The 26,311-nt window shown below is 44.9% G+C and overlaps 1 protein-coding gene across 2 annotated transcripts in view; it reads right to left on the bottom strand.

Moving 5' to 3' along the window:
• LOC125447794 (synaptosomal-associated protein 25) overlaps positions 1-26,311 on the bottom strand; it is a 196,502-nt gene that overhangs the window by 13,507 nt on the left and 156,684 nt on the right. For both annotated transcript variants that reach the window (XM_048522519.2, XM_048522518.2), the window contains exons 5-6: positions 9,057-9,174; positions 2,306-2,440 (exon numbers count right to left, since the gene is read on the bottom strand). In XM_048522519.2, coding sequence (XP_048378476.1) covers positions 2,306-2,440; positions 9,057-9,174 — 253 coding nt within the window. The remainder of the gene's footprint in view (positions 1-2,305; positions 2,441-9,056; positions 9,175-26,311) is intronic.

Below are 26,311 nucleotides of genomic sequence, written 5' to 3' on the forward strand. Positions count from 1 at the left end.
ATGGGTTCTAGGTCCTAACATTTGAAAATGAGTCTCTAAAGCATTTGCTCATCATTTGCAGATATGAAATCTTTGCTTAAATGGCCTTGGAATTGATGTATACGATAGAGGACGCGTATCTATCTACATAGGGAAGGTTTTCCAGCAGTTTCAGGACAGAGCTGAAGAGAAAGCTTTTCTCTCTGAGGGCTGTGTGACTTTGAAACTTTCTGCCTCAGAAGGCACTGGAGTTGGGTTATAGACTTAGAGCTGTACCGCAACTCGTCCGTGCTGACCAGACATCCAAATTAATCCAGTCCCATTTGCTTGTATTTGGCCAATATCTTTCTAATCACTTCCTATTCATTCATCGATGCAAATGCCTTTTAAATGTTGTAACTGTACAAGCCTTCACCACTTCCTCTGGCAGCTCATTCCATACATGCACCACGCTCTGTGTGAAAAAGTTGTCCCTCTCAACTTAAACCTATGCCCTCTAGTTTTGGACTCCCCCACCCTGGGAAATGACCTAGCTATTCACCTTATCCATGCCACTCTTGATTTTATACACCTGTATAAGGTCATCGCTCAGCCTCTAATGCTCCAGGGAAAATAGCCGCAACCTGTTCAGCCTCTTGCTATAGTTCAAATCCTCCAAACCTGGCAACATCCTTTTCTGAACCCTTCCAAGTTTCTCAACATCCTTCCTATAGCAGGGACACTAAAATTGCATGCAGTATTCCGGAAGTGGCCAAGCCAATGTCCTGTACAGTTGCAATGTGACCTCCCAACTCCTGTACTCAATGCCCTGGCCAATAAAGGCAAGCACACCAAACATCTTCTTCACTATCCTGTCCACCTGGGATTTGCATCTGTCCTACCCTGATTTGCATGTCAAAAATGCAGCACCTCACATGTATCTAAATTAAACTCCACCTGTCATTCCTCGGCCCATTGGCCCATCTTATTGTATTCTGAGATAACCTTCTTCGCTGTCCACCTCACCCCCAATTTTGGTGTCATCTGCAGACTTACTAACCATACCTCCTATGTTCACATCCAAACCATTTATATAAATGACAAAAAGAGTAGACCCAGCACCAATCCTCCAGTCACAGGCCTCCAGTCTGAAATGCAATCCTCCATCACCACCCTCTATTCTCTACCTTTGAGCCAGTTCTGTATCCAAATGGCTAGTTCTCCCTGTATTCTATGTGATCTAATCTTGCTAACCAGTCTACCATGCTGAACCTTGTCGAATGATTTACTGAAGTCCATATGGATTACGTCCACCATTCTGCTTTCACCAACTCTCTTTGTTACTTCTTCAAAACATTCCATCAAGTTAGTGAGGCACAATTTCCCATGCACAAAGCCATGTTGACTATCCCTAATTAGTCCTCACAACTAATCAGATGCCATTTCTACCACCTCCAGCAAGATGCCACCACCAGACACATATTTCTGCATATAAACTGATGTTTTCCCAGCCACCATCAGTTCTGAGGAAGGGTCCCTGACCTGAAACGTTAACTCTGTTTTCTCCTCCACGGATGTTGCCAGACCTGCTGAGCTTTTCCAGCAACTTTGTTTTTGTTCCTGATTTTCAGCATCCATGCTGCTTTTGGTTCCTAATTAGTCCTCGCCTTTCCAAATAAACATAAATCCTGTCCCTCAGGATCCACTCCAACAACTTGACCACCAGTGATGTCCGGCTCACCAGTCTGTAGTTCCCTGGTTTTTGCTTACCACTTTCTTAAATAGTGGTACTACATTAGACAACCTTCAGTTGGCCAGCATCTCAGCTGTGGCTATCGATGAAGGGGCCTAGCAAACAGAATTTTTTTAAATTTAACCTATTTTTCTAAAGTTATTACACACTTCTGGATCACAAAGGACTTGAACCCAGGCTGCCTGGTCCAGGGGTAGGAAAATCTCCACTGAGCCACAAGAAGGCTTACTTTTAAGGTAGAAGAAGATAGAGTCTTGTTAGGGAATGTAATCAGAGGTTACTGGGGACAGATGGGAATGTGGAGGTCAAAACACGAGAGATCAGCCATGATCTTCTTAAGCAGGCTTGAGGGGCTGAATGGTCTACTTCTGCTCCTATTTCATAGGCACCCTAAAACAATTTTTTATTATTCATTCAAAGGAATGTGGATGTCGTGAGCTAGACAAGCATTTAATGTCCATATCTAACATTCGGCACACATTGATAATTAATGTGTAGATGCAGAACGAGAGCCTTTATAGCAAAGCCTGCCCATTGAACATCTTTCCAACGGGAACATCGAACGTCTGATGTCCGTAAAACTAAATTCTTTACCTTTTGATGTATCTGCCACTCATTGCCATCTGTTCCCGATCGTCCATCACTCGGGCAGGTTGGCTGGCCACCACACCATCCTGGTTATTCCCCCACACCTTCTTGTAGGCTCCTCCTGCCTCAAAGTTCTTTAACCTTAGAAGTAGGAAACGTACAAGAAGTTTAGTTGTTTTGATCTATCATGGCCTGGAACCAACACCTGCCCAGTGACACACTGTGCCCATATTATATCCACTGATCACTGGACAACCTGTGGTGTTTGATGTAGACTTAATAGTTACAAAAGCTGACACAATGCCTTTTACACTGAAGTATGTTTCTGAACTGAGGCCTGTCCAAAACACCTCCAAAGCTGAAATCAGGTAACAAGTGCTTTGAACCATTATCACACTCCAGATCATGCACACATGCCAGCAATCCCAATGCCTCAGTGGATTACTACCACGAGCAACGTGCAATCAAAGTGCATTGTGGCTTCACCAAATATGCACACCCATAAAAAGATATTTGTATAAACACTTTTATGTAACTACATGAGGGGTGTAGCTGTTTTTTCTTTCCCCATCAATTTTCCCTTCTGAGTTCTGGAGGTGAGCTTGGATGTGAGAGTCCACAGACACTCTTACACTGCTGCTCTAGAATAATTGTTCAAATCATGGGTCTTAATCTTTTCAGAAAAGCAAAGTTAAAGCTTCCACATTTATTGTTCATAATCTGTTTCAAGATGTATACTTCCAGACCATGAATGCTGTTCCTGTTGTCAATTTTTTTCAGTCACATGTTTGTGTCAACATTTACCACTGCAAACAGCAATTGTTTCTCCACATCACTGTAGTGACCACACTTCAAAAATACTCCATTTTCTGTCAAGCGCTTTAAAATATCTTGAGGTTGTGAAAGGCTCTACTAAGTGTTTCTCAATTCGTTTTTTCCTATGCTAACTGTAATGATGCTGCAGATACTTGCCACTAAATGACACTCTGGGAAGGATCTGAAGGCCTTTTAGCAGGACTTGTATAGAAATATAATTTTGATTAAAGTCACTTCAGGCTATTACCATGGTATTTAAATAAGATATGAAATTTGATTTCACACTTGTACAAGTTCTTTAGACTTTTTTTAAAAGGAAACAACTGCATGGTTTATATAAATGCATAGGCTGCAATTCTCTTAAATGAAGGCAGAAGTGTCCTCAGATGCTGAGTCCTCAACATCAACATCAAGATCTGTAATTTCTATGACATAAACAGTTTATCTTATTCCAAGTTCTGTACATAGGTAACAAATGCTAAATATCTGTGGCCAGCCTCCATATACTAAATACCAAGCCTTCTGTACCTATAGCCAAGGTCTTTGTACTCATGCGCAAACCCTGCATACCTTTGGCCAGGTTTAGACACATATGACTAAGTTCTGCAACCTCACCAACAGGTTCTGCATTCTTTTGACCAAGCACTACATCTCTGCCTGCACACTATGTGCAAGTATAATGAAGTTCTACATCCCTAGAACCAAAATTTGCATCTCTACAATCAGGATCTGCATCTCTATGACCAAAGTCTGCATCCCTATGACTATGCTCCACATACGTATGTCCCAAGTTCTGCTTCCCTACAGCCAGAGGACTATCCAAGATTCCTTTTGCCCCACATTATTTTTATGTGACTTTTTTTTATGTGGGTGGGGTATGTAAAAGAATCATGATAAGGAATCACAACTTCATGAATAAGGCTGAATGGAATAGAGCGGTATTGTAAAAGAACAATTCAATGTACCGTCAGGTACAGTAAAATCCTCGCTGTCTACAACCTTAAGTGCTCTGATATAACTGCCTTGTATTGAAGATTTTGATTTCTAGGCAACACTGGCGGAGTAGCTTTGGGTACATCCAGGCAGATGGCGATAGATGTCCCTTCATTTTCTGATTCAATTACTAGAAAAGAATATAGTGCTATATCATGGAAACACCTATCGAAAAGGTGGGCCTAACACTGAATACTGAATATAGGAGTGGGAATGGGGTTCAGCTTTTGTCTGCTAGTCACAGAAGGAAGTCGTAACTCCACACGGTTTCATAAATGCAGCATATTGCAGAAGTATATCTCAGTGAGGTGTTTTTTAAGAGTGACACAGCACTGAGGTTGGCTAACTGCTACGGCTAACAACAGAAAATAGAAAGTCAGATTCACAAGCAAGGTAGCATAAGACATAGAGATGGAAATAGAAACACAGAGATTCTGATGGAGCCATGTGATTTGTGCAAACGAATCTGAGCAAATGTTTTATTTATTCCTTATAAGACCGACATTCATTTCCCATAGTTACATTTCCCTTCAGAGTTCCCTTGTGGCAGGTGATTTTCTTGTTAGTCCATGTAGTGAAGGAGCTCTCACAGTGCCATTAGTGAGAACCAAGCTGTGGACCCAGTGATGATGAAGCAATGGTGATCTATGTCTGATTCTGGATACAGCAAAAGTTGCAGATGCCAGTGTTCCCATATCCTTCTTGGTGGAGGCAGTGGATTTGGAAGGTGCTGTCGGACACAGCATCTGGTGACGACCTGCAATACATCTTTTAACTGGTATACCCTCGCGCTTCTGTTCATCGGTGGTGAAGGGGGTGAATGTTTAAGGTGGTAGATATGGTGCCAATCAAACAGACTACTTTATTTTGGATGTTATGGAGCTTCTTGAGTGTTACTGAAGCTGCACTGATCCAGTAAAATGGAAAGTCTTCCAGCACACTCCTGATTTGTACTTTGCAGATGGTGGACAGGCTTTGAGGAGTCAGGAGGTGAGTTTTGGCGTGCTTAAAGTAACACAACATGGACCCATTCTGATCATAGTCGCCAATTGGCTATTGCAGTCTGCAGACTCAGATCTGACCTATGGGACTCGCAGGGACACTTTGTAAGTTAATGTTGTAACTTTATTACAGGTTTCCTTCTAGGCCAATGAAAAGCAGGAGTGCTCCAAACCTTACAAACAAAAACCCCTCAGACTTCCTTTTCTTTGAACACACTCTCCATTTTGACTCTCTACATATTTGGGGAGTAGTTTCTACATGTTCCTTACTGCAGCCTCCAAATTCCTGCTCCTTGCTGAAAGTCAGGCAATGGAACTGCATGGATTTAGGTAGGATTCTTGGAGTATTTACTTAAATGAGATTCTAGTCGGGTCAGCACAATTCACCAGAGCTACAGGCAGGTGGACACAGGCATGGATGGGTAATACAGCGTGCTCCTGTCTCATTGAAGGATTCAGACATCTTAAACTCCATTTCCCTAGTTATTAAATACTGACTCAGAAATTTGCTAGTGCACAGCAAACCACTCCCAGAAGTCTGATCATTTGAGTTTGACAATTCTTTCTGGAGCTGCGAGTGCAATAGAATGTCTGGGATGTCAGTGAGTGATGGGACAATCACACTTAACCAAAGAGAGTTAACCAAGGGCAAATAAAGAAAGGAATGAGAGAGATACAAATAAAGTGAATTAAAATCAAATCAGACACAGAAAGAGAAATATAGAGGGAAATAATTGGTTATGAGAAGGGGAAAAAGAGAAAATAAAGGAAAAGTTAAAAAAAATTAACTTCAATGCTAAAATCTTTTGGGACAATGTACTACCTGCAGGAAGGAGACCCCCAAAATATCAAACATTCCCTTTCCAAGTAGAGAGGTTGAGTGGCCGTGCAGGGGCTTACATCTTGTTCTTAAAAGGATCTTACATCACTAAACACTCTTCTTAACTTATGACGATGAGTTTAATTCATATTTATGCCACAAATCCAGCAAACTCACTCGTTCTCACCACGTCAACTGTGTGAAAAGGTTAATTGGTCAGGCAGTTAGGGTCCTGAAGAGGTTAAATAATGGTAACTAAGCATATCAACTATTCACCTCCCTGATCACCTCACTCCCCAGTGGTGAGATAGGTGGCTAGTTTCCAATTTAGGAGACTCCAGTGAGCTGCTTGCTGGGTTACTTTGGGGGAAGGGCCTCCACTTACCCCAAATTGGAGGCACAAAAGGGAGAGGGACATGGCCAATGAAAGCCACACATCTATATGTGCCTCCAATCCCTTTCAGCCTAAAGCTTCGACCAGTGAGAGAAAAAAATTTACCTTCTCATTGTAGGATCCCCTGAGGAGTGGGCCTTGACTTTAGGACCCTGGACTGTGATACAGTAAGATACTTGCCGTCACTACGCATGGGACAGTATGCAAATCACCTGCTTAATCAACTAACCGGTAGATGATCTGGTGAGTTCCCTTACTGGTGGGGGAGCTGCGTCAGTCACAAATAAGCTCGCGCCTCTCCCTCCATACAATTAAAAAAAACTGTTGGACAATTCTGTGGTACATGTGTGACAAAAGTGCATCTTCATCAATTCACTAGTTATTTGCCATTTGATCATTGTTCACCTTCTGTGACTGATGGGCAGCACCTTAGTTTCTGAAGGCAATGTTGTGGGTTCATGTCCAAACAATATTTGGTGGACTATCCAATGATGTACAGAGCAACTGTGGCACTCTCAGGTATCTTCTGTGTGAGACATTAAACAAGACCCTGATGCCCCCTCAGGCAAATGTAAAACAGCCCACAGTGCTAATGGGCAAAGAATAGGGCAGTTGCCTTGATGTCTGGCCAATGTTTATTCCTCAGCCAACATCATTAACTAGCTTGCGTCACAATGCTGCTTCTGAGACTAGGGCTGCAGTGTTCCCTACCATATGATAGTGCAGACACACTGAATGTCCTTCATTGGTTGAAAAGTACTTTAAGCAGTTCTGAGATTGTGAAAGGCATTGCAACTCTTCCTTTCTTGTTTTTACTGGGTGGGAATTTGCCTGCTAATGGTTAGGGATTGTGCTATAATAACATGGAAAGGATAACATTTAAATTATCTCATCTACTGTGGGAATATATTCACTGACCCTTTGCTCCCAATGAGAATGATGCTCACAAGCTTTATGGCCACAGGTAAGATGCCAGCCGTGTTGTGTTGATTCTTTGGGTGGTGTACTCTTTGAAGTTAATGCTCAGCTGGGAGCATGTGATCCACCAATTATCATCACCTGTCCATTTTCAAACCCATCCAGGTGTATTCCTTTGCCTTCCCTTCCATCCTAGAGCTATCTGCTCATCTTTCAACAATCCTGGACATTTTCAGAGCTTGAGGCAGTGTTGTGTGATCAACGCTTCACCAGGGACTTTGCTGTTGTGTGCAAACAGCACAAGTCAACTTTGTACATGATGAACAGAAAGCCACAGAAAGGTTACAGTGGAGAAAGAGGCTGTTTGGCTCTTCATGTCTGCACCAGCAATAAACTAGCAGCCCATTCTAACCCTGCTCAGCAACTTCCAATCCATAGCTCTGCAGGTTAAAGCTCTTCAGGTGCAGATCCGGGTTCCTTTAAATAAGTTGTGGGTTTCCACCTCAACCACAAACTAGACATTGATTCTAGACACCCACCATTCTCTGAATGAAAAAAATTTCCTCACATCCCTCTAATTCTTTTACTGAACAAAATAACCTGTGCCCCAACACATTGGAAGATACTGAATGCCTGGTTTATAATGATCTGTTTCCTCATCAGTTATTTAATCGCCACAATACTGGCCAGTTGAGTATTGCAAATATTGAATGTAGGGCGTTTATGACTTTGCTGACATCAATCTTATTTCTGAAACAGCAGCATTCCAAACAGGTGAATGTCCTCTTTAACTAAGGTGGCACAGTGGCTCAGTGGGTAGCACTGCAGCCTCACAGCGCCAGGGACCCGGGTTCGATTCCAGCCTCAGGCAACTGTCTATCCGGAGTTTGCACATTCTCCCCATGTCTGTGTGGGTTTCCTCCGGGTGCTCCGGTTTCCTCCCACAGTCCAAAGATGTGCAGGCCAGATGGATTGGCTGTGCTAAATTGCCCGTAGTGTTCAGGGGTGTGTGGGCTATAGCGGGGATGGGACTGGGTGGGATGTTTCAAGGGGCGGTGTGGACTTGTTGGGCCGAAGGGCCTGTTTCCACACTGTAGGGAATCTAATCTAATCGCTTTCAAAAACTTTGTCTCTTGCAGCCTTACTCAAACCAAGTCAAGTTCATTCCTGAGCCACCTGGAGCTCACTGAGACACACTGGCTCCTGTTGTAGCAATATCTTGATTTTTAAAGCTGTCACTCTTGTGTTCAAATCCCCTTCTTTATTCTTCTAATCTTCTCCAGCCTGCAAACCTTTGAGGTATCTGCTTTCCTTCAATTCTGGCCTATTGCGACATCCCCAATTATAATCCCTCTGTCACTGGCAGCTCTACCATCAGAATTTATGAGCCAAGCCATGGAATATCCACCTTTACACCTCTCAAACTCTCCCTGTCTTTCTTCAAATATTCTTTAAACCAAGTCTTTGTCTTAGCTTTTGGTAAGCTTTCCTAATATCTCTTCATGTGGCATCAAGTTTAATGTCTTGACCAGTGCCTTGAAACGATTTACTCAAATTGTTGTTGCTGTCATTTTCCCCCCCGAGACACAAGCTGGTTCATTGTACATTTCCAGCCCCTCACGTTATGGTTTAACATGGGAAACAATGTCTAAGGGAATGAAAAAACTTGCATATTTGCAGATTGCTTCTCAAAGCATTACTTCATTCACGAGGTTGTCAGCAGCTGTATGGAACCGTGTTATTTCTGAGCAAGCAGGTTTCAGGCAGGCATGCAGGCAGGCAGAGGGGCCTCTGGGGCCGACAGTTGGCACCTACTTATTGCAGGGGCAGGAACAAAGGCCGCAGCATTTGCCCAGATCCGAGAGATTTTTTTCTGCTTCTTTCATGTCCTTATTGATTTGATCCATTCCCTCTTCAATCCTCTCCAGTTGCTCTGAATGAGGAAGACAGTTAGTTTCTACAGACACTGACAACAAACGAGCATGGGATCAGCGAAGCCCCCAGACTGATTGGGGTTGGGCGAAGGTAATGGCAAAGTGAGGTACGGGCACTTTGGGAAACTTCAGGCTGTTGGATGTTGATGTTCCCGACTGGCACCCGGACCACACTTTACAGCAGCCCCTTTCAGTGTGGGATTCTCTCATCCCTCTGAAGAATTACATAATTGTTGAATGAAGGAAAAGAGAGAAATGGACAGACAGAAAAACAGTACCAACGTGGACACAGGAATTTCTTGCATATATCTGACTCATTACACCCAATGTTGGGTTTTGAAAGTCAATGGCTCAGAACTGAAGGGAAAGTTCCTTGGGTTTTACTATACCCTTTCTCTGTGGCTATGAGTGCTCATTGGAGAAGGATGCTTGACCTGCAATTTCAGTAAAATGCAGAACATGCTTCAGACAGTAGATCCTTTTACAAGACTCCAAAAACATGCTTTGACTCTAAGATCAGCTAAGAGTCTTCAACTATCTTTTCCTTTCCTCAAAGTAGCCCTCCATGTTTTCAAGTTGCATGCCCCCTCTTTACATTTTATGAAGATTGTTCAACAATGATTAATGTGCATGCCTCAATGTTTGATTTAAACAGGGAAAATCAGAGAGAATAAGGCCAGTTCTCTCAGTTGGCCAGATGACCAGCTTATGAATAAACACCAAAGGTTCAGGGCTCAATTCCTGTTCTGGCTGAGATAGACTTGGGACAGCCTCTTTGCCATGCAATATGAAACCACCACTGAGAAACTGCCAAAGAAACCAGCCCACATGGTTCCAAGAAAATTTGGTGAATTAGATACAGAATTGGCTGAGTGGCAAGAAGCAGAGGTAGATGGTTAAGAGGGATTTTTGTGATTGAAAGTTTGTGTTTTTTGAGGTTCCATGGGGCTCAGTGTTGGGTCACATGCTGTTTGTGGGCTGCGTGTATATGATTTGGTCTTTAATGAAGGAGGGTTGATCAATAAGTTCATAGATGATACAAAGCCTGGTGAGGTAGCAAATAGTGAGGAAACTAGCCTTAGGATACAGGAAGATACAGACGGGCTGATTAGATGGACTGACTAATGGCAAATAGAATTTAGTTTAGACAAGTGTGAGGTATTGAATTTAGGCAAGTTAAACAAGGCAAGTCAATACATGATGAACGGTAGGACCCTGGGAAGCAAGGAAGATCAAAGGGACTTTAGTGTGCTTGTCCGCTAGTCCCTTAAGGTAACAGGACAGGCAGATAAAGTGGTTATGAAGGCATATGACATACTTGCCTTTTTTAAAGAAAATTGCTATTTTTGTTCTGCATCATTCACCAGTAAATGAAAATGTTAAACACACTTTTCCTAAGTAGCATTGTCTGAATCATGTCACATATATCTAAGGAATCCAGACTTGATTCTGTCATAGCACTGCCGTGTGTGTTGTTAGCTGAGGCATAGAGTTTACGAACAGGGAGGTGAAACTGTATAAAACATTTGTCAGACCACAGCTTATGTACCTCTGTACAGTTCTGGAATCCACATTATAGGAGTGGTGTGATAGCATTGAACAGGGTGCAGAGGAGATTACCAGGATGCTTCCAGGCTGGGAAATTTTAGTTACGATGACAGATTGCTTTCCTTGGAGCAGAGGAGATCAGAGCAGGAGGTCATGATAGAGATAAATAAATTATGAGGTGCGATGTACAGATTAAACTAGAATAAACTTTTCGCCTTGGAGGAGGGATAAATGACCCAGGGCACAGATTTAAGCAAAGGGGCAGGAGGCTTGTGGGGGAAATGTGAGGACAGATGTTTTCACCCAGAAGGCAGTGGGAATCTGGAACTCACTGCTTGTAAGGGTGGTAGAGGTTAAAATGCTCATATCCTAAGGCTAGATCATAACAATTAAGATTTAGATGTACACTTACAATGCCAAGGCTTGTGTGCCAAGCACTGAAAAATGAGATTAGAATAGTTAGGTGCTTGTTTCTGACTGATGCAGACTTGATGGGCCGAATAAAAGCAGAGCACTGGGGATCTGAAATAAAAACAGAGAATGCTGGCAAACCTCAGCATGTCTGGCAGTGCCTGTAGAGACAAAGAAGCAAAGTTAATGTTTTGAGGCTGGTCTGACACTTTTTCAGAATTCAGAACACTCATAACAGCTCCGAAGAAGAGTCATATCGGACTCAAAATGTTAATGCTGTTTTTTTGTCTCTCACAGATGTTAGTAGAGGTGCTGAGTTTCTTCAGCATTTTCATATATTATTTAATACATAGATAGTGCTGTACTGAAGGTGTTAAAATATTTGCCAACTTCATTAATGCTCTTGACGGAAATGACTGACTTTAGATGTTGTTAAATTTCCCTAACTGCCTGAACAATCACCAAGGGGTTTATAATCCTTTGATTATCAAAGGGAATTACTTTAATTTGTTTAAGCCTACTTTTTGTGCGTCATTGTCAATTGATTAAGACGAGCAGATACTCCCAAATTAAGTCTCTGTGGATGTATTATCCAGAAGAGATACAACTGATGTCCCGAGATATGAGACACTATTGTTATTGTTTATTATGTTTAAGACAGAGATCGACAGATTCTTGATAATGAAAGGGTTGAAAGATGTTGGAGGTATGCAGGAATGTAGAGTTGAGGTTAAAATCAAATTGGCCATCATCTTGTTGAATGGTGGAAGAGGCTCAAGGAGCTCAGTTGCCTACTTTCGTTCCTTATTTGTATATTAGCATGAACGGTGCTCAAATTGATGAAGCACAATGAAATATTTGTCAGCTGTGTGCCGATAGCATTTCTGGAATGGGATACTAAGGACAGTCCTTCATCTTGCAAATACAATACTAACTGGATTTATGTTACTGCTTGTTTTGCACACACACTGATCAGTGCTGGGACCTCAGCTGTTCGTGATCTACATACATGGTTTGGAGGAAAATGTAGCTGGTCTAATTACTAAGTTTGCAGATGCTACAAAGATTGGTGGAGTTGTGCATAGTGTGGAGGATTGTCAGAGGATACAACAGGACATAGACTAGTTGGAGGCATGGGCAGAAAAGTGACCGATGGAGTTTAATCCAGGCAAATGTGAGGTGACGCATTTTTTTAGGTCAAGTACAGCTGAAATTACACAGAGAATGACCCTAGGAGTGTTGACATGCAGACGGATCTGGGTGTGCAGGTTCACAGATCACTTAAGGTGGCATTGTAGTTAAGTAAAGTAGTAAAAAAGACCTATGGTATGCTTGCCTTCATCGGAAGGGGCATTGAGTATAAAGATAGAAAAGTTATGCTGCAGCTTTATAGAACTTTAGTTAGGCCACACTTGGAGTATTGCCTATAGTTCTGGTCACCTCGCAACAAGAAGGATATGGATGCTTTGGCCAGGGTACAGAAAAGGTTCACCAGGATGTTGCCATGAAGAAAGGTTGGAAAAACTGTGTTTGTTTTCACTGGAAGACAGGAAGTTGAGGGGTGACCTCAAAGAGTTCCTTTAAGAGTAAAGGGCAAGGACAGCAGATGCAGGGAACCCTGTGTGTCAAGGATAATGACAATTTTGTAAAGAGAAAGAAAGAAGCATATGTCATGTACAGGGTATTAGAAACAGGGGAGGCTTTTCAAAAGATTGTGAATGACATGAATAGAGTGGAAAGTATGAGACTTTTTCCCATGGTGGAGGGATCTATTACTTGGGGACACACGTTCAAGTTGCACTGTGTTGTGGGGGGGGAGGGGATTTTAAAAGAGATGTGCGACGTAAGTTTTTCACTCAAAGGGTGGTGAGTGCCTGGAACATGCTGCCAGATGAGGTGGTAGAAGCAGACGCAATAGCAACATTCAAGAAGCTCCTGGATGAACACATGAATGGGAAGGGGATAGAGGGATACAGGACCTGTAAGTGAAGACAGTTTTAAAAGGGAAGGGTGAAATGTTTTGTTGCAGGCTCGGAGGAACAACGAGCCTATTCCTATGCTGTATTGTTCTTTGTTTATACCTGAGTTAAATTAGTGCTGTAATTGTTGCCTTTATATTGTCTGTAAATTTGGCCCTGTAATCATGTTTTGAAAGATGGCTCCCTTGGTGGCTTAGTTGATAAAGGCACTGAGCTCTACACACCACAGGCTTGATTCAGGTTTTACTGATGTTAATGGGCTAAGCTCAAGTAGCAGTGAAACAGAAATGGCTTTAGCACCAACAGATTGAAGTAGAAGTGAAGAAACAGCCAGAATTCCCCTGCTCCAACTCTGGAATATGCATTTGTCAGAAGAGGGCCAAGTAGGGAGAGTTGTGAAGTACTCCTTGGTTAACTAGCCTGACAACACTTCCGATGGCTCACTTTATGTTCAGTGAGCATGTCTGTGTGTCTTCTTTCAACCTGGGTTGATTGAGTGCTGTAGTTGAACTGATGTCTTTGCATTGTTTGTCCAGGGAGCGAAAAGGCTGGATGGGTGAAATAGATCAGGATGAATGCCCCAGATCACCTTTACTTCTCGATCTGCAGTCAGCGCTGTTAGAAAACGGGAAAGGATTATATGGGGTGGAATTTTTAAAATGCATCCAGCAGAGCTTTTGTTGCTAGTACGTAGATAGTCCTATTAAAGAAGGGCAGTGCTAGGCCTAATCCAAGCCGGTCAAGTGGTTGAAGTGTCAGCGTTGTAAGCATTTTGGGGATAGTAACCATAACTCTAAGTTTAAAACTTATTACAGAAAGGAATAAGGACATTGCAGAAGTTAAGTGTCTAAGTTGGGGGAAAGCTGATTTTAATATAATTGGACAGGATCTGACAGAAATAGACCAGATGCAGCTACTTGCAAGTAGGTCTACATTTGCAAAGTGGGAGTTTTTTTAAAAAGTAGTATAGTGAGAATTCAGGCAAGTGTGTTCCTTTAAGAATAAAGAGCAAGGGCAGCAGATCCAGGGAACCCTGTGTGTCAAGGATAATGACAATTTTGTAAAGAAAAAGAACAAAGAACAAAGAAAATTACAGCACAGGAACAGGCCCTCCAAGCCTGCGTCGATCGCGATCCTCTGACTAAACCTGTCATCTATTTTTTAAGGGTCTGCATCCCTTTGCTCCCTGCCCACCCATGTACCTGTCCAGGTACATCTTAAAAGAAACTATCGTGTCTGCATCTACCACCTCCACTGGCAACATGTTCCAGGCACCCACCACCCTCTGCGTAAAGAACTTTTCACGCATATCTCTCATAAACTTTCCTCCTCTCACTTTGAACTCATGACCCCTAGTAATTGAGTCCCCCACTCTGGGGAAAAAGCTTCTTGCTATCCACCTTGTCTATACCCCTCATGATAAAGAAGCATATGTCACATACAGGGTATTAGAAACAGGGGAGGCTCTTTGAAAGTATAGAGACTGCAGAAGGTTGTGTAAAAAGTAAATTAGGACGGCAAAAACGGGCCACAAAATACCTTTGGCTGATGGGATCAAGAAAAACTCCAGGGCTTTATTTATATATCATCTAAAGAGTAAGGGGCAACCTGTGCATGGATGTGAGTGAGGTCTTAAATAAACACTTATCATCTGTGAAGGCACTGTAGGGGATTTCAGGTGGAATGGTGAGAATACTTTAAAATTAATAAGGAGGAAACATTAGATGTTTTATGGGGATACAGGTGCATAAAACCCGAGGGCCTGATGAGATTAATCCCAGGCTCCAATAGGGAGGAGTTGCTGGGGCCCTGGGGGAAATATTTAATACATTGCTGGCCACAGGTGAAGCACCGGATGACTGGAGAGTAGTTACTGTGGTTCCTTTGCTCAAGAAGGGCAGCAAGGATAGGGCAGGTAATTACAGACCAGTTCGTCTGATGTCAGGGATAGAGAAATTATTGGAAAAAATTTCTGAAGAACACATCAATACTTTGAGGTTGGTTGGCTCGCCGAGATGGTTTGTTGTTCTGCAGACGTTTCGTTACCCTGCTGGGTAACATCCTCAGTGCAACCTCCGATGAAGCGTTGGTGTGTTTTCCCGCCTGGTTTTTAAACTTTGGGGTCTGGTGAGATGGATTGCCTCACTTCTGGTTTTTCTTCGTAGTAGAATCTATACGGGGTCGAGTTCAATGTGTTTATTAATAGTATGCTTTCTGGAGCGCTATGCTTCCAGGAATTCTAGTGCTTGTCTCTGCCTAGCCTGTCCCAGGTTCTCGGTGTTGTCCCAGTTGAAGTCGTGGTTCTCCTTGTCCATGTAGATTGAAATGAGTGCGTGTTGCTCGTGTTGTTTTGTAGCCAGTTGGTGATCATGTGCTCTTGTTGTTAGTTTCCTTTCTGTTTGTCTTATGTAGTGTTTCTCGCAGTCTATGCAGTGGATCTTGTAGATGGCATTGGTCCTGTCTGTGGTGGGACTGGGTCTTTAGTTTGGGTAAGCAGTTATCATAGGGTTGACATGGGCTCGTGTGCCACTCTGATGCCCAGTGGTTGTAGAAGTCTTCTGGTGAGTTCTGACGTATTCCTAATGTAGGGTAGTGTGATGAGTGTGTCTGGGCGTGTAGAATCTTTCTGAAGCTGTTCTTGTAGGCATCTTCTGACCCAGTTCTTTGGATATCGATTATGCTTGAAAACCTGCAAGAGGTAATCCTCCTCCTCTTGGCATAGTTCCGTGTTGCTGCAGTGTGTTGTTGCCCTTTCAAATAGTGTTCGCGCGCAGCTTCATTTGTGTGTGCTGGGATGGTTACTATTGAAGTTCAGTACCTGGTCTGTGTATGGCTTTTCAGTGTACTTTCATTTGCAGTTCCCCATTTGTCTTGCACTCTGCCATGACATCCAGGAATGGGGGCTGTTTCTTCTTCTCCTCCTGTCTGTTGAAACAGCTACCATTCCTGGATGTCATGGTACAGTGCAAGACAAATGGGGAACTGCAAACGAAAGTACACTGAAACGCCATACACAGACCAGGTACTGAATCTCAATAGTAACCATCCCAGCACACACAAACGAAGCTGCCCGCGAACACTATTTAAAAAGGCAACAACACACTGCAGCAACAAGGAACTACACCAAGAGGAAGAAGAATGCCCCTTTCAAGTGTTCAAGGATAATGGATAAGAAGGTGCCTACAGGAACAGCATCAGAAAGATTCTACACGCCCCGACACACTCATCACACTACCCTACATCAGAGGACACGTTGGAATTCACCACAAGACTCCTATGACTGCTGGGCATCAGACTGGCACACAAGCCCTTGTCAAACCTACGACAACTACTCACCCCAACTAAAGACCCACACCCCACCATGGACAGGACCAATGCCATCTACAAGATTCCTTGCACAGACTGCGAGAAGCACTACATCAAGCAAACAGGAAGAAAACTAACAACAACAGTACATGATCACCCTAATAATAAAATGTGAGGCTGGATGAACACAGCAGGCCCAGCAGCATCTCAGGAGCACAAAAGCTGACGTTTCGGGCCCAGACCCTTCATCAGAGAGGGGGATGGGGTGAGGGTTCTGGAATAAATAGGGAGAGAGGGGGAGGCGGCCCGAAGATGGAGAGAAAAGAAGATAGGTGGAGAGGAGAGTATAGGTGGGGAGGTAGGGAGGGGATAGGTCAGTCCAGGGAAGATAGTCAGGTCAAGGAGGTGGGATGAGGTTAGTAGGTAGGAGTTGGAGGTGCAGCTTGGGGTGGGAGGAAAGGATGGGTGAGAGGAAGAACAGGTTAGGGAGGCAGAGACAGGCTGGACTGGTTTTGGGATGCAGTGGGTGGAGGGGAAGAGCTGGGCTGGTTGTGTGGTGCAGTGGGGGGAGGGGACGAACTGGGCTGGTTTTGGGACGCAGTAGGGGAAGGGGAGATTTTGAAGCTGGTGAAGTCCACATTGATACCATTGGGCTGCAGGGTTCCCAAGCGGAATATGAGTTGCTGTTCCTGCAACCTTCGGGTGGCATCGTTGTGGCACTGCAGGAGGCCCATGATGGACATGTCATCTAAAGAATGGGAGGGGGAGTGGAAATGGTTCGCGACCGGGAGGTTGCTCCCCAGAGGAGCTCGAACAGTTCATCCACTTCACCAACACCTTCCACCCCAACCTTCAGTTCACCTGGGCCGTCTCCAGCACATCCCTCACCTTCCTGGACCTCTCAGTCTCCATCTCAGGCAACCAGCTTGTAACTGAGATAATGGGAACTACAGATGCTGGAGATTCCAAGATAATAAAATGTGAGGCTGGATGAACACAGCAGGCCAAGCAGCATCTCAGGAGCACAAAAGCTGACGTTTCGGGCCTAGACCCTTCATCAGAGAGGGGGATGGGGGGAGGGAACTGGAATAAATAGGGAGAGAGGGGGAGGCGGACCGAAGATGGAGAGTAAAGAAGATAGGTGGAGAGGGTGTAGGTGGGGAGGTAGGGAGGGGATAGGTCAGTCCAGGGAAGACGGACAGGTCAAGGAGGTGGGATGAGGTTAGTAGGTAGCTGGGGGTGCGGCTTGGGGTGGGAGGAAGGGATGGGTGAGAGGAAGAACCGGTTAGGGAGGCAGAGACAGGTTGGACTGGTTTTGGGATGCAGTGGGTGGGGGGGAAGAGCTGGGCTGGTTGTGTGGTGCAGTGGGGGGAGGGGATGCACTGGGCTGGTTTAGGGATGCAGTAGGGGAAGGGGAGATTTTGAAACTGGTGAAGTCCACATTGATACCATATGGCTGCAGGGTTCCCAGGCGGAATATGAGTTGCTGTTCCTGCAACCTTCGGGTGGCATCATTGTGGCACTGCAGGAGGCCCATGATGGACATGTCATCAAGAGAATGGGAGGGGGAGTGGAAATGGTTTGCGACTGGGAGGTGCAGTTGTTTGTTGCGAACTGAGCGGAGGTGTTCTGCAAAGCGGTCCCCAAGCCTCCGCTTGGTTTCCCCAATGTAGAGGAAGCCGCACCGGGTACAGTGGATGCAGTATACCACATTGGCAGATGTGCAGGTGAACCTCTGCTTAATGTGGAATGTCATCTTGGGGCCTGGGATGGGGGTGAGGGAGGAGGTGTGGGGACAAGTGTAGCATTTCCTGCGGTTGCAGGGGAAGGTGCCGGGTGTGGTGGGGTTGGAGGGCAGTGTGGAGCGAACAAGGGAGTCACGGAGAGAGTGGTCTCTACGGAAAGCAGACAGGGGAGGGGATGGAAAAATGTCTTGGGTGGTGGGGTCGGATTGTAAATGGCGGAAGTGTCGGAGGATAATGCGTTGTATCCGGAGGTTGGTAGGGTGGTGTGTGAGAATGAGGGGGATCCTCTTGGGGCGGTTGTGGCGGGGGCGGGGTGTGAGGGATGTGTCGCGGGAAATGCGGGAGACGCGGTCAAGGGCGTTCTCAATCACCGTGGGGGGAAAGTTGCGGTCCTTAAAGAACTTGGACATCTGGGATGTGCGGGAGTGGAATGTCTTATCGTGGGAGCAGATGCGGCGGAGGCGGAGGAATTGGGAATAGGGGATGGAATTTTTGCAGGAGGGTGGGTGGGAGGAGGTGTATTCTAGGTAGCTGTGGGAGTCGGTGGGCTTGAAATGGACATCAGTTACAAGCTGGTTGCCTGAGATGGAGACTGAGAGGTCCAGGAAGGTGAGGGATGTGCTGGAGATGGCCCAGGTGAACTGAAGGTTGGGGTGGAAGGTGTTGGTGAAGTGGATGAACTGTTCGAGCTCCTCTGGGGAGCAAGAGGCGGCGCCGATACAGTCATCAATGTACCGGAGGAAGAGGTGGGGTTTGGGGCCTGTGTAGGTGCGGAAGAGGGACTGTTCCACGTAACCTACAAAGAGGCAGGCATAGCTGGGGCCCATGCGGGTGCCCATGGCCACCCCCTTAGTCTGTAGGAAGTGGGAGGAGTCAAAAGAGAAGTTGTTGAGTGTGAGGACGAGTTCAGCTAGGCGGATGAGTGTGTCGGTGGAGGGGGCCTAGTCGGGCCTGCGGGACAGGAAGAAGCGGAGGGCCTTGAGGCCATCTCCATGCGGAATGCAGGTGTACAGGGACTGGACGTCCATGGTGAATATGAGGTGTTGGGGGCCAGGGAATTGGAAGTCCTGGAGGAGGTGGAGGGCGTGGGTGGTGTCACGGACATAGGTGGGGAGTTACAACCGCCCAAAGAGGGTCCCCCTCGTTCTCACACACCACCCCACCAACCTCTGGATACAACACATCATCCTCCGACACTTCCGCCATCTACAATCCGACCCCATCACCCAAGACATTTTTCCATCCCCACCCCTGTCTGCTTTCCGGAGAGACCACTCTCTCCATGACTCCCTTGTTCGCTCCACACTGCCCTCCAACCCCACCACACCCGGCACCTTCCCCTGCAACTGCTGGAAATGCTACACTTGCCCCCACACCTCCTCCCTCACCCCTATCCCAGGCCCCAAGATGACTTTCTATATTAAGCAGAGGTTCACCTGCACATCTGCCAATGTGGTATACTGTATCCATTGTACCCGGTGTGGCTTACTTTACATTGGGGAAACCAAGCAGAGGCTTGGGGACCACTTTGCAGAACACCTCCGCTTGGTTTGCAATAAACAACTGCACCTCCCAGTCGCAAACCATTTCCACTCCCCCTCCCATTCCTTAGACGACATGTCCATCATGGGCCTCCTGCAGTGCCACAATGATGCCACCTGAAGGTTGCAGGAACAGCAACTCATATTCCGCTTGGGAACCCTGCAGCCCAATGGTATCAATGTGGACTTCACCAGCATCAAAATCTCCCCTTCCCCCACCGCATCCCAAAACCAGCCCAGTTCGTCCCCTCCCCCCACTGCACCACACAACCAGCCCAGCTCTTCACCTCCACCCACTGCATCCCAAAACCAGTCCAGCCTGTCTCTGCCTCCCTAACCTGTTCTTCCTCTCACCCATCCCTTCCTCCCACCCCAAGCCGCACCTCCAACTCCTACCTACTAACCTCATCCCACCTCCTTGACCTGTCCGTCTTCCCTGGACTGACCTATCCCCTCCCTACCTCCCCAACTATACTCTCCTCTCTACCTATCTTCTTTTCTCTCCATCTTCGGTCCTCCTCCCCCTCTCCCTATTTATTCCAGAACCCTTACCCCATCCCCCTCTCTGATGAAGGGTCTAGGCCAGAAACGTCAGCTTTTGTGCTCCTGAGATGCTGCTGGGCCTGCTGTGTTCATCCAGCCTCACATTTTATTATCTTGGATTCTCCAGCATCTGCAGTTCCCATTATCACTAGTACATGATCACCAACTGGCTACAAAAAGACACACCAATGCTCACTCAAATCAATCCATATGAACACGGAGAAATACACGACTTCGACTGTGACAATACCGAGATCCTGGGACAGGCTAGGCAGAGACAAGCACAAGAATTCCTGGAAGCATAGCACTCCACAAAGCAGGCTATTAATAAACACATTGAACTTAAACCGCATATACATTCCACTACAAAGGGAAACTGAAAGTGAGGCAATCCATCTCAACAGACCCCAGAGTTTAAAAACTGGACGGGAAAACACACCGACGCTTCATTGGAGGCCGCACAGAGGATGTTACCAAGCGCAGTAATGAAACGTCTGCAAAACAACAAACCAGTTCGGCGAGCCAACCAACCTCAACACCCACAACCCGAGCTACAGATCTACCCCAAAATCTTAGACATCAATACTTTGAAAGGCAGAGATTGATCAGGGATAGTCAATATGGATTTGTGGAGGGAGATCCTGTGTGACTAATTTAATTGAGCTTTTTGAAAAAGTGACTAAACATGCAATTGATGTGGTTTACATGGCCTTTGACAAGGTCCGACATGGAAGGCTGGTCCAAAGTTAAGAGCCTATGGGATATAAAGTAAGCTGGCAAATTGGATCCAAAACTGGCTTACAAATAGGAGACAAAGGGTGATAGTGGAGGGTTGATGATTTTAATTGGAAGCCTGTGACCAGCGGTGTACCACAGAATTGGTGCTGGTACCTTTGTTTGTCATGTACAATAGCAACTTGGATGGAATGTAGGAGGTAAGTTTGCAGATGACACAAAAATTGGTGGTGTTGTCGATAATGAGGTGAGGAGGACAGTCTCAGGTTATAGTCTAAATTTGAACAGCTAGTAAATCAGACAGAGCAATGGCAGATGGAATTTAACCCTGATAAGGATGAGGTGATGCATTTTGAGAGGTCTATTAAGGGAAAAATATACACAATAAATGTTAGGTTCCTAGGGAGTACTGAGGAACAAAAGGACCTGTATATTTAAGTCCATAGTTCCTCAGAGGTAGACAGGGTGGCAAAGAAGGCATGCAGGATGCTTGCTTTCATTTGCCAGGGTGCAGAGTATAGCAGCAAGGAAGTCTTGTTACATCTGTATAAAATATTGGTTAGGCCACAGACGGAATACCATGTGCAATTCTGGTCAGCACACTATCGGAAAGATGTGATAGCACTGGATAGGGTGCAGAGGAGATCTATCAGGATGTTGTCCTGATGGGATGAAAAGTCTTAGTATAGGGAGAGACTGTGTTTGTTTTCCTTGGCACAGAGGAGGCTGAGAGGGGGGAATCTGATTGAGGCATACAATATTATGAGAGGCATAGACAGGATAGACCATGAGAATCTCTTTCCTAGCGCAAGACCAGAGAACATAAGTTTAAGGTGAGGAGCAAGTTGTTTAGAGGAGACATGAGAATTTTTTTTCACCCAGAGCCTCATGGACATATGAAAATTGCTGCCTGGGCTGGTGGTAGATTAAGTACTGTTACAACATTCAAGAAGCATCAGGATGAGTCCTTAAAATGCCAGGGTATCGCAGTCAACGGACTAAATGCAGGTGTTAAAAATAGGATTAGTGTAGTTTGGTGTTTGTTAGTCGGCGTAGACATGTTTCTATGCTGTATGATTCAAGGACTCTGGAGAGGAGTGGGGGAGGGAATTAAATAAAACCAACACAGTGAAATCTGCACTAATTAGATCCCCAAGGCCACTGGTTATCAATATGCAGTACACTTCCGAAAGAGAAAAAAAGCTGCAGTATCTATTAACGCCAGTAGGCAGGAGGTGCCAACATACCGACTGTCTTTTCTTGGACTGGTGAATGATTGCCCTTCCCTGACCTATTAACTGGGTAAAGAGCAGTCAGCCACATCAACCAGGAAAGTAATTCATTTTGTGACTCACAGGTGAGGGGGAGGTGGAAGAGGGGAAAAAAAGCAGGAAATTATGATAAAAAGAGCAAATGCTGATCTTTCAACTCTGTCAAAGGGATGGCAGATTATTTCACTGGAGGTAGCTCAGATGGTAGCACGAGGATGATCCCTACTATGGAGGGATTGTTTTATGAGTAAAGGCTAAACAGGGACTCTACTCACTGGAGTTTAGAGGAAGGAGAGATGATTTCATTGAAACGTATAATTCTTAAGGGACTTGACAGGCAAATGCTGAGAGGATGTTTCCCCACATGGGACAGTCCAGGACTAAAGGGCAGGGTCTCAGTATCAAGGGCTTCAGTTCAGGACTGAGATGAGGAAGAATTTCTTCTCTCAGAGATTGATTTTCATAGGACCTCTTTGCCACAGACAGCTGTAGGAACACACTCCTTGTGTATATTTAAAGGCGATGTTGAGAGATTTTTGATCAGTAGTGGATATCAGGGGTTATGGAGAAAGGGCAGACTGCCAAATCAGCCATGATCCTAATGGATGGTGGAGCAGGTTCAAGGAGCCGAAAAGCTTTCTCCCGTTCCTATTTCTTATGGTCACCATATTTGCATTGCCCAGGTGCCCCTCCCCAGGCCCCTTATGTGGTGTGGGGAGGCCTTGGTCATTGTACTGTGGCTGTGGCAAGCACACACTATGTTACACCCTGATGAAGGCTTAGTATTGGCAAAGTAAGTGGGGTATATCAGCTGCTTCTAATACCCAGCACCCTCCCAAAATCATCTCTTGACATTGCTATCATTCCCCACACCATCTCTCCAGGCCTCCTAAAGAAAGGCAGGTTCTCTCCTAGGAGGGCAAAACCTCCATGACAGTATTCAGAATTCAGCAGAACTGACTAGAATTTAGAACTGTTCGTCAGAGAGAGTAGTTCAGGCAAATGACATAGATACATTTAAAGGAAATGTGAACTCTTAAAAAAAATAGTCACCATTGTCCCACTCTCTCATTGCACAGTGATGGCTGGTGGCACATTTCACCTGACGATCACCACACCTCAGGCAAGGAGTGAGGTTGAGAGGGTAGGGCCTTCATGGTAACCTCATGCTTGGGGTTTGAACCTACGCTGCTGGCATCTTTCTGTATTGTAAACAAGCTCTCCAGTCAACTGAGCTAAGCAGGAATTATTGGACGTATTGTGCTATAATATCCAGGACATTTGATAATGTTATTGTGGAAAATAAAATTTCATTGTTTAGGGGGTACCATATTGGCATGGATCCAAGATTGCCTAACGGTGATTGGGTCAATATCTGGTTGGCAAGATGTACTGGTAGTGTTGCATCTAGGGGGATCAGTGCTGGGCCCTCAATATTTTATAATTTATACAAGTAGCTGACTTGAATGAAGGGACCAAAAGTGTGATTGTTAAATGTACTGATGACATAAAGATAATTAGGAAATTAAGTTGTAAAAAGGTCATAGGGAGACTACAAGGTGATCGAGATAGGTTAAGTGAGACAAATGGAATATAATTTGTGAAAATATGAAACTGTCCATTTTATCAAAACAAATAAAAATGCAACATATTATCCAAATGGTGAGAGTTTGTGAGGCTCTGAGGTGCAGTGGGATCTGAGTGTCCTAGTGCACGAATCACAACATGTTTATATGCAGGTACAGCGACTAATCAGGAAAGTTAATCAAATGTTATCGTTTATTGCAAGGAAAATTGAGTGCAAAAATAACATGGTTATCCTTCAGTTGTACAGGACACTAGTGAGAACATGTCTATAGAACTGTATACAGTACTGGTCTCCTTATTTAAGGGAGGATATAAATACATTAGAAGCATTTCAGAAATAGTTTACCAGTCCAATAGCTAGAATGAGCATGTTGTCTTGTGAGGAAAGATTAGACATGCTAGGCTTGTATCCAGTGGAGTTTAGAGGAGAAAGTGGTGAGTTGATTGAAAAATGTCAGATTCTAAATGGTCTTGTTTAAACTCAGCTTACTGAAATGGATACATTTATTGCTGGATAAGGAATGGGTCACATGAACAGAATGAGAAGCATATAAGGGAAACTAGAAGGATACACAGTGAGAGAGGACTAGAAGGGCATGGCAATGGGGGGAGGTGAAGTGTGGGAGAAGCCTAATGTAGCCCATAAACAGCAGTAAGGAATTGTTGGGCAGAATAGTCTGTTTCTGGAATTTTCAGTCCTACAAATTCTCAGTAATACTTTCAAACACTGAGTTGAATTGGATCTTGGCTCTGTGCTGAGTTAATAACTGACTATGTTAATGTATATAATTGCCCAATACCCTATTCTTGAACAAGAAAGGATCCCAGCCTCTTTCCCTTATCCAGTGGTCTCTGCTGCACATTAGGTGAGCACAGGGTTGGAGATAAGTATGATGCCCCATGCAGATAAACAGCTGGCAAATGTAGATTAACTGAACACTAGCTACCACCAGTGGGGTAAATATTAACTTGTGGCCCCAATTTCAGGTATGTAGCCTGTAGCACCTCATCAGCACACACCAGAAACTGAAAGGTCCAAGTTGGCGTGTAATTGGACCCCTGGCTGTGTTAGCATTAACTCGCTGACCAAGGTACACTTGCCCATTTTGGAAAGGTGACCTTCACAACACGTAGGCTAACGGAAGATCCTGGGAAAGGGGAGACAGTGTCCACAGAGGAAGGTGGCAATTGAATGGGTGATTGTGGACCCTGTTTTTCACAAAGACAGACCCCTAAACTGGTGCTATATAAATGCAGAGCCCAATACCCTTTTTAGACGACTGATTGAGATACATAACAGGTCGATATCTTTTAGGCGTCACGGGGGTAGTGGTGGGTGGTGGTGGTTCCATGTGTGGGTGTTGCAAGCTGGCCTCTTATTGCAACTGTCCTGCACCCATTTTACCCTGGCACTCCCACTGCAGTGTCTTCAGGATGGGAGGAGAGGAAACTTGGGAGAAAACAAATTAATTCCCTACAGAAAGTGCACACTTGCCACAGGTTTGTAGCCATCCAGGGCTTGAGAGCTTAGTCTGTTCTCTTCAGGTTGGCTTTCCCTGCCATTGTTGCGAAAGCACAAAATTAGTATACACTGCAATATTTATGTATAACATTTGAAGAAGTCAGAATGGGGAGGATGATAGGCATGGTCATTGTTGGCAGCTCTAACTCATTCCATCTCTCCAACTGTATTCAGTTGGGACATTTAAATCTTTCCCATTGCCAATTCTACTGCTACTTTTACAAGAATAGTTCAGTTCATGAAGAATTAAAGACAGTTTGACTAAACTTGTGTTGACACTTTGCTGTATAGAACACCTCCCACACTAAGGCCCACTCTCCTATCCTCACTGACCTATGGTTCCTCTCTAAACCCCAATACTGCCAATGTACAATTCTTGCCATTTAACCCGTCTATGATCAAGGCCCCTGCAGCTCCACCCTTCTCTTATTCTCCAATTCTCTGACAGTAGCCTCTTGCATTTCACCCCTCTCCGTGACTCGGTTGGTTGTCAATTCTTGGGCAGTCTAGGTCTAGAATGCCTACCCTTTGCCCTTCCACTCACTTCTCCCTTAACCAAACTTTGGGTCATCCGTCCCAGTTCACAAAGGTCTAATATTTTCATTTGCCTCTCAGCAGCACTTTGCTACAAGAAGAATGCTGTAAAATTTAAGGGGGTGTGCAATTCTGTGATTAGTGGCTTACAAAGACTATTCCTCCTGATGTGTACAGTCACTGCCTGAAATGAGCTCCATGTGAGTGCCAAGCCGGACTAGGTTAGCTGGAATACAGAGTCACCCCTTTCAGGTGCTTAAGGCTTTGTTACCAGCTCTTAACCCCACTGGGTTCTCCTATTGTTCCCACTGGGAAGTATTACAAAAAGTATTAGGCTGTGAAGCCAAAAGAAGCATTGTTCATTGAAACCTTTCATTCAGGTGCTGAGAGACTGAATACTTTCTAGTGTGTATC

Source organism: Stegostoma tigrinum, chromosome 39 (genome assembly GCF_030684315.1).
Source record: "Stegostoma tigrinum isolate sSteTig4 chromosome 39, sSteTig4.hap1, whole genome shotgun sequence".
In the NCBI taxonomy this organism is placed as follows: Eukaryota; Metazoa; Chordata; class Chondrichthyes; order Orectolobiformes; family Stegostomatidae; genus Stegostoma; species Stegostoma tigrinum.